The sequence below is a fragment of the Talpa occidentalis genome, unplaced genomic scaffold (genome assembly GCF_014898055.3).
Source record: "Talpa occidentalis isolate TD23 unplaced genomic scaffold, MPIMG_talOcc4v2.1 talOcc4.10, whole genome shotgun sequence".
In the NCBI taxonomy this organism is placed as follows: domain Eukaryota; kingdom Metazoa; phylum Chordata; class Mammalia; order Eulipotyphla; family Talpidae; genus Talpa; species Talpa occidentalis.
Window position 1 is genome coordinate 56,101,488 of NW_023600993.1, and position 9,061 is coordinate 56,110,548.

The 9,061-nt window shown below is 45.9% G+C and overlaps 1 protein-coding gene across 1 annotated transcript; it reads left to right on the plus strand.

Moving 5' to 3' along the window:
* The first annotated feature begins 2,556 nt into the window (after positions 1-2,556).
* On the plus strand, positions 2,557-6,241 carry IGFBP1 (insulin like growth factor binding protein 1). Its single transcript, XM_037520823.1, has 5 exons — positions 2,557-2,914; positions 3,221-3,235; positions 4,345-4,496; positions 5,163-5,291; positions 6,110-6,241. The coding sequence occupies exons 1-5, from the start codon at positions 2,557-2,559 to the stop codon at positions 6,239-6,241; spliced, it is 786 nt and encodes a 261-aa protein (XP_037376720.1).
* The last annotated feature ends 2,820 nt before the right edge of the window (positions 6,242-9,061 follow it).

Genomic DNA, 9,061 nt, shown 5'->3' on the forward strand with positions numbered 1-9,061 from the left:
GGAAGTAGAGAGGCGTCGGTGACAGAGATGTGAATAGTAGACTGGGATGACAAAGTACAGAGAGATGTGGGTGATAGAGAGGTATGGCTAAAAGAGAGATATGGATGATGGAGACAAGGAAGATACAGATTATAGGGAAACTAGGGTGATAGACAGTGACGAGAGAAGTGATGGTTGACAGGGTGATAAAAATTGAGTAGATAGAATAGCAAGAAGAAAGTCAGGGAGCTGTGATAGTGATTACTTTTCCTGGCATGGAGGAGGGGGGGCAAAGCTGGAAAGTAAATAAACAGGAGTCTTTAGAGATAGATAAGTGAAAGCAGGTGAGATTAGAGGGTGCAACATGTGAGTAGGGCCCCCATTCTGGCCCAGCCTGCACCTTAGTGTTCCCAGAGCATGTGCTCCCTAACCCTTGTCTGGTTGTCCCTGGGACCAGACAGGGGTGACTGGGTGAGGCCATCAGTGGTCATCAGTGTAGGTGGCCATCAGTGGTCAGGCATTACTTCTGGGATTCAGGGTGTTCCTGGAAAGGATAGCAAGAGCAGCCACTTAGCTGGAACTAGGCCTGCAGGGGGAGGGCTGCTCACTGCACCCCCAGGATGGATTACAGATCGCCCACACAGACCTGGAGGATGGTCCTGCTCCATTTGTGTTGACAGGGTTTGGTGAAGGGAGAGCTCTCTGGGATTGGTCATGCTTTGGTTTGCTGCCTCTATGAGGCAAACAATGGAAACACAGGCTGGATGAAGGACAAGTCAGCCCTCAGGACAAGTGCACAACTGGAGGAAGTATCCAGGGCCAGGCACATAGTAGTTCCAGTGTTTATGGATGAGTCTCTCTTTCATATAGTTGTTAATCAGTGGTCACATGATTTTAAGTTGACAAAGTCAGTGAGAAAATTCAGAATCCCATTTCTTCCTTTGGAAGTGAAGTCATTTAGGGAACTATATAAAAAAGGATATTAAACAATTTCAAGCCATTGGTCTGGTCCTTAACTATACACTGAACTTTGCTCTGTAAAAATAAAGACAAACATGACTGTGAACTTCCAGCTACATTTGTTTCCCCCAATCTTATTTTGATGGTTGCCGAGGAAACACTGGGAGCAGTGACTATTTATCAATATAGCACAGGCAAAACAAAAATTATGTAATTGTTCAAGGCTAGCATCAGTGAAATGACTGGAAAATGAATTAGTTAATTAATTCCAAATTGGTTAGTCTTTGGTTAGTAAAAAGCCAGTTATAATAAATAATGTAGTATTTACTAGATACTGTAATTCCAGAATGATGAAAAAAGAGTATACAAGAGTATACAGTGTCTTTCCCTAAGACCTAATTTCACATTCCCCACAAGCCAAGTAAACATTGCTACTGGTTTCTTGTTTTCTTCCCCAGGTATTAAATAAATGTGACATATATTCACATTAGTTTGTGTATACAAGCAATAACATAGTCTGTACCTTCTTGGTTTTTCACTTTACTTGGAATTTTTACTTAGTTTGCATAACTTTACTGATCCTAGAGATTTTTCTTTCTCAGTGAAAAAAAGCTTCCTCTTTCTTGTTAATCGTTGCGTAGTTTCCAGGAAACAGATGCCCAGAGGTCCTTCCAGGATGGGGACCAGCCCATTCCTCACTGACTTTAAAGTCACATTAGCATTTGTAGGCTATCCAAGAAAGAGGAACTGTAATTAAAGAGGACACCTTGGTAATTGACTCCTGATAAAAATTTGCCCTGAGCCAGAAAGTCAGAAGTCCCAGGTCTGGGCTCCATTCTGCAGCCATGACCCTGCCTCTTGAGAGGACCCTGCTGAGCCCCCTCTTCTGTGGCAGCAGTTAGCAAGGCTTGTCCCTGGGGGTGGTTGTGAGCTGGGCATCAGGCCTGGGACCAACCGCCCATCTCCCTGTCTCTTTCCCGGGAAAGGGTGCATTCCGTTCAGTTCAGTTAAGTGGGGATGGGACTTCTTCTTGCAGAGAGGGAAGCAGTTCTGTGCCACTGTGCTTTGTCACTGTGAACAGCCAGGACTAGGGGAGACCTGGGTTCCAAACTTCTCTTCCTGCTTAGATCTTGGTTTTTCAGTTTGAAAACTGGCCAGTTCTTTGCTGGCGCCCAGCTATTCCCTCGGGCTTTCCCGGGGTGAGGCGAGGAGTGCTGGCATGTGGGGGTAGCTGGCATGTGGCTGTAGCTGCCGTGGTGAACGAGAGAAGCCAGAGCCAGGCGCGCATCAGTCTACCTGACCACGCGCTCCTGGCTAGAATTGCACTTTGTTTGGCTCCACGTCGGAACCGGTAACTACAGGACAAACAGTCTGAAACCTGGACGTTTACCCTCCTTCCACCCACGGTTTGCGCAGGGCCTAGGGTACACCAACAAAACAAACTTATTTTGAACACTCGGCAGCGAGCTTGCAGCGCTGCCAATCATTAACCGGGGGTTCAAGCGGTGCCGTCTGAAACCCTTCATAAGGCTCCCGCAGGGCCCAGCGAGCATAGGCCAACGTGCCACCTCAACCACCAGACGAGCATTGACTTCTGTCTGCCACCTCCGCTCGGCGATGCCCAAGGTTCCCGCTGCCCGCGCTTGGCCGCTTCTGCTCCTGCTCGCCATCCAACTCTGCGTGGCCACCGACGTTCCCCAGCCTTGGCGTTGCGCCCCCTGCTCCGCTGAGAAGCTCGCACTCTGCCCGCCGGTGCCTGCCTCATGCAGTGAGCCCACCCGTCCTGCTGGCTGTGGCTGCTGCCCGACTTGCGCTCTGCAGCTGGGCGCGGCCTGTGGTGTGGCCACTGCACGCTGTGCCCGCGGGCTCAGCTGCCGCGCACTGCCAGGGGAGCCAAGGCCCCTGCATGCCCTCACCCGTGGCCAGGGCGCCTGCATGCCTGAGTCCGATGCTGTGCCCAGCGCTGAGGACACAGGTAACACCATATTCCCCACCTCAGCACTCTTTGGGACAGATGAATGGGAGGGGGACTGGGTAGGCCAGGAGCTCAACACAAACCTACAATTGGTGAGGTTCAAACCCTTTGCAGCCAAAGCCTATGGTCAGAGTCAGCAGAGGCTTTAGACCACCTAAGTGAGCCTTCTTTGCAGAGTCCTGCAGGACACACCCAGAAGGGAGAGATTTGGGGGCTCACACAACTGGGGAGGAAATTTGCGACAGAGGCCATTCCCAGGACCCCACAACTCACTGGCTTATAGAAATCCAGAGTACAAGAGAGGAGGGAGGCCACAGGGATGTCCCAGGCAGGGGGGATGCCAGCCTGGTGCCTCTGCTCCTCCTTTCAGCAGGTGAAATTGTGGTGCCAGTGGCTGTCGCCTCTGGAGGGATTTGGTATGGGAATCCTTCCTGCTAGCCTCCAGGGAAGTGTTTGCAATGTCCTTTGTAATACATGTCCTGGAGACAATATGTGTTCCCCAGGTGTTTACAGAACATAATGTGAGAGTTTAGGCTGAAAATTTCACTTGCATTCATAGCCATAGAAAAGTAGTGTTTGATGTGTATGTTGATATCAAGAACTTGACAATCAGGACTTTCCTGAATTTAGCAGTGATTTATTTGTAGTGTGAAGAAGAGGAAATACATCTTCCCCAACTCCCTCTCCTACATCCTGTATGACTCTTGGAAGAATCTTGTGGTATCCCTAAGATAGGAATCTGTTGGAGCCCTCCCAAGGGGGACACAGTTTTCCTGCTGGTCCTCTACCTTCAGAGTAAATGAAATGCGGTCATCTTGATGGTTTGCAAAGGAGATGGCTTCCTGATGGGGTGTTCAGGAGAGTCAGTGCTTTATGATTCTGTCTATGCACCAGATCCAGATCCTAGGATTCTCTATCTGGTGACTTTACCTACTCTTACAGGGGTTTAGAAGAAGTCACACAGAGCTCTTGGGTAGAAGGGTTAGTGCTGCTATCTAGACCTGCTTCTGAACGAACCTAGCATGTGTTCATAGGGTATTACTAAACTGTCCATTTTATGTATGGGAAAGCTGAGGATGGGGTCAGGAATTAAACTGTAATTTGTGACTTTTTAAGGGCTCTTCTCAGACCTCAACATATGTGCATGTACTCCTCCTGCTGCTCGATAAGTAAAAACAGGACACCCTTGCCAAACCTAAAACTGAACTATTATGTTGGGTCATCTCTCTTCCTTAAAACTACCAGATGTCCCTTTGAAGAGGGAATTGGAAAAACTCTGGGTCAACATGACCATCTTTTATGTCCTAACCTGGTTTTGTGGGAAGGGAAATAACCTCAGGAAAGACCAGCACAGGTGCTTGTAGAAGGGCTCATTGTCTATGGCACTCCTTTTCCAGATACAAAGGACTCTGCCAACCTGGAGAGTGCAGCCCCCGAGAGCTCAGAGATGACCCAGGAACAGCTCCTGCATAGTTTCCACCTCATGGCTCCATCCGGCGAGGATGTGTCCATTCTCTGGAATGCCATCAGCAATTATGAAAGCATGAGGGCTCGAGGGATTGCCAGCATCAAAAAGTGGAAGGTGAGGCCCTGCGGTTGGTGGGAACCAGCTCCTGTTGGAGCCTCTAGCTATGGCATGCAGAAGCAGAGGGTGGGGAATGGGGTCCTCCCTAGTCCTGGAGACCAGGAAACAAACATTCCTTCCAATGCCTAATGAATGTTTCTTAGCCTAGCTTCATCAAGTTTTTCACACAGGGCACCCAAGGGATGGAAAGTCAATCCAGTTCCTGCTGCAGAATTGTAGATATGTGACTCTGACTAGTGTCAGACTAGATATGTCTAAAGAGCATTGAGTTATACTCTTTGAAGGCTTAGCACAAGAACTTATAACTGCCTCCTCTATCACTTTTCTTGCCCTTTAAAAATTGTGGTAAAATAGATATAACATATATTTTGGCATTCTAATCATTTTAAAGTATAAAGTGCCATGGCATTAAGTATTTTCACATTTTTCTGCAACCTCTACCACTGCCCATCTCCAGAACATTTTCGTCATCCCGAATTAGAGCTCTAGCCTTTGAACAGGACTCACCTAGACATCTTAGTTGATGTCCACTTGAGGGCGACAAAGAATCAAAATTGGAGGGTCTGCTCTCCGAGCCTTTACAAAACCTCTTCCATCAGTGTTTATTAGGTTGATAATTCACTTTTTGTTGCCACTTATTCCCATATCAAATTACTCTTTCAGGAGCCTTGCCAGCGAGAACTCTATAAAGTAATGGACAGACTAGCCAAGGAACAGCAGAAGGCAGGAGATGAACTTTACAAATTTTATCTGCCAAACTGCAATAAGCATGGATTTTATCACAGCAAACAGGTATGTGTCCTGCCAATGTGTGTACCACTGCTGTCCACATTCCTGCAAAGCCATGCTGTTTTTAAAAGGGAGTTCATTCCCGGAAAAGCTCCATTAAGTCCAAAATTGATCATATTAAGTAAGATCTACCTCTTTGGGACTAGGAGCACCTAGCCTTCAGTGTCCTTAAGACCAGGTCAGTGTTTCATGGCCAGCAGAGGACATTGTACTCAGCACTGGATTGCTCCATCACTTAACAAGCCTGAGGGGGATTTCCAGACCCTTCAAGTCCTGGATCTTAGGGTTTCATCTGTAACATGAGAGGAGCACACAGCTCTACTTAGGAAGGCTAGTATCTGTTTAAACATCTTTTATTTCTTTTTTTTTCCCTATAAAGGGAAATAAACACCATAGTATAATAAAGTACAGGTTTTAGACTTGTGAGATAGTAAATGATATTAGACACACTATGACTTTGGACTCCGTGAAGCACAGGTAGTATGGATATTCTCAGGAGAATTGAGGACTAGGAGGTGCTATGTGTATAACAGACAAGGAATTTGTTGAGGAATGGGAAGCCATGACAGGGCTTTCTTCCTCCGGGCTCTCCAGCTCTGCTGTCAGGACCATGGAGCAGGTAGCTCTGCCCACGCTGCGTGGTTTCTCACACTCTCGTGAAATTATTATTGCACAGGACACTCTATCTTTATCTCCATTTTTGGAGTAGAACCAGAAGGGTGTTGGATTGATCCTCGATCATGGCCAGCTGGGTGGCATGAAGCTTCACCTGCTCCCCAGTTTCATGTATCTGTTCTTGACTATTTGTCTTGTCTTTGCAGTGTGAGACATCCCTGGAAGGTGAGCCAGGGCTCTGCTGGTGTGTCTACCCCTGGAGTGGAAAGAAGATCCCAGGGACTGTGGAGATTAGAGGGGACCCCAACTGCCATCAGTATTTCAACTCACAGAACTGAACACAGATGTATAGGATCTATTTCTTCACATGAACTATTTAAGTATATAGTGTATTTATACTTTTGAACACACATACACTTATATATATTTATACATATGAACCACTTTTTATACTCCACATATTACTTGATACATAAAGCTGTAGTTTATTTATTCACTGTAAGTTTATTTTTTTCTACACAGTAACTTGTGTTATATATTAATTTATGTACCATGAAACTCTTTTCATTATGTTGTATGTGAAAAATACTTGTACTTTAGCTCTTCAAAGTTTTGTGCTTCTGTTTTTAAAGAACAGAAAATGCAAAATCACATGTACAGCAGTGATTTTTTTTCAAGAGGCTTAATGGAAGACAGTTAAGCCATGCTGGCAAATGATTTAGTCTGTATATTCCGGGCATCCATGTTTGGTATAAATTTGCAGGGTAAGTTAAATGTTGATTATAAATAAATGTTGATTATAATAAAGCTAGACATGGTAATGTTGCTTAATGTTAAAACACACAATGGATGGTCAGACATACAGTGCAAATGTATTTGGAATAAATATTCCACATGGGAACATTGTCATGGCTGTGGACATTTGTTGGACATATCACATTCTTTGTTTCTGAAATCACTCTCTGGTCTCCTGCAGCCTTGGTATTTCAAGTCTGCAGGCTCCTCATCATCACTGCTGGAGGGACTTCCCTGAAGTGGTGTCAAGGCCCAGGCTGCTGTCCCCTCCCACCCCTTGTGAACTTCCTCTTGATTATCCCCTTCTCTTCCACCTGTAAACAAGAGGGGGATTCCCCCACCTTACCCATGAGACAGACGCTCTTCCTCAATTTACTCCCTCTCCTGTCCCCCACTCTGCCATCCAGTCTCTGTCCTCTACGGGGTTTGAGTTAGACACTTCAGGCCAGCATGCTGCTTGCCTCTTCTGTTTGAATGGCTAAACCCTAAGTGTGTGAGTCAGCTTTGCATTTTGGTTCCTTTGTCCTTAAACTGAAACCTGCTTTTCCTGATGCTGCCCCCTTCCTCCTGTCCCCTAACTCCTGGTTCTCACCCACCCTGCTCACCATTCCTTCCATCTCTTCCCTGCTTGGCTATTTTGCCCATTCCGGAGGATCCCATCCCTGCCTCTTGATTACCTCCAGCTCATGTATCAGATACATGAGAAAAACCCCTACTTCTCATCTCCCCGGGTCACTTCTGTTATATCACTTGGCCCCTCCCCTCAGTACTGGCTTGGGGGCCTCCACCCCTTCTCTGGTGTGGGTTCCAGTTACCCATCTTGGGTGTCTCCCTTCACTTTTTGACCTCATGACTGCCGTCCACTCTCTGCCAAGTCCCCAGGACCCCACTGTGAAATCAGTCTTTAAATCTTTCCTCTAAAGAGCAGCGACCATATTAATGTGGGAAAGTAATAGCTTTAGCCCAGCCTAATAAAAATAACCATATGGACATGTCATCTCCAGCTCCTCCCAAAATGCAATGGGGTGTTTCCATCCTACCCAGGAGCTGTATTTCCACCCTAGCCCACACTGCCGAGGGCCCAGGGGTTCGTACAGCACATGTTCTCAGGTTCAGTACTTGGGAATGGAGCTGAGGACGATGAACTTCCCTTCCCAAGATGAGCTGGAGGCAAGTTCAGGCCAAATATATATCTGACAGGAGTCTAAACTTGAAGTTACCAGCTCAGCAATATCTATAATGAGTTCTCATGGATCCCAGTTGTACTTGGGGTCTGTCTTCATTTTGATCAAGGCAAGATCGAATGGTAAATCAAAAGTATCAGTTAAACTAGAAAATAATTTTTAAAAGAAACCCAACATCTTCATAATAAAATGCTGTATTTTAATCAAAAAAATGGCATCTGTAAGTACATGTTGGCCTCGATGAAGGTCTCATCCTGGTCCATTCTCAAAGGTATAGAGTCTCTAGTGAATCAATCATAACCCGAGATACCATCTCATATTTCTAGTTCTGATTTCTTTAAATGAATCAGGGGTTTATGGGCAATCTGAACTGATCAGGCCTTCACAATTCCAATGCCCATCCCATCTTTTATTGTTACTGGCTCTAGATTTGCCAGCAACTCTTAGTAGCTCCCTTGTTCAATTCCATCATGGGCAGGACAACTCTTTCTGTTCACACATACCTGTCATACATTTATTTTTAAGAACATAGTTACAACAGCAAGTGCACACAGAGCAGGGGGAATGGGATTCTCTGGGTACAGTTCACCATAGATCTGAAGAACAGGACTCAGACTCAGAGTAGATAGTACAGCGGAAGAGATGCTGTAACAGGACCAGCAAACCCTTTCCCTGAGAAACGGTGGGAGCATCTTTATGTTATTAACATGATGATGTCTGTGGCTCTGTCTCCCTCTGAGCTTTATGTGTATTACCTTGTGTAGTCCTTACAATGCACTGGAAAGTAGGTCCAAGTTCTAGTTAAGTGACAAGGGGATACACAGGGACCCCAAACTGTTAAGGGGTACACATTCTGAAAGAGTCTAGCCATCCACTTGCCCAAAGGCAAAAAAAGCATACTCTTACTGTGAAAGATAGAATTATTGTGCATAGAGAAAGAGAGAGAAGGAAGGATTTCAAGTAAGAGATTCCCAGTAAAACTCCAAAAATTATCTATCCCCTCATGGGCAAAGACTCAGTCAGCCTTGGTCCAAAACTGGGTAGCTGAGGTTGAAAGCTTGTCACAAGTCTAAGATACTTTCTGGCAGGGAACTACAGGAAAGGGGTTAGACAGGTCTGGTACAGAAGGAAAGACCAGAAATGTGCCATATAATCCACCAGGAGGTCAAATTAATAGTT

Excerpts from the sequence above, each read along its gene's own strand:
- IGFBP1 (XM_037520823.1), top strand. The coding sequence starts at position 2,557 with ATGCCCAAGGTTCCCGCTGCCCGCGCTTGGCCGCTTCTGCTCCTGCTC. Across the intron at positions 4,497-5,162 it reads CCAGCATCAAAAAGTGGAAG|GAGCCTTGCCAGCGAGAACT; the intron begins GTGAGGCCCTGC and ends TTACTCTTTCAG. Across the intron at positions 5,292-6,109 it reads GATTTTATCACAGCAAACAG|TGTGAGACATCCCTGGAAGG; the intron begins GTATGTGTCCTG and ends TTGTCTTTGCAG.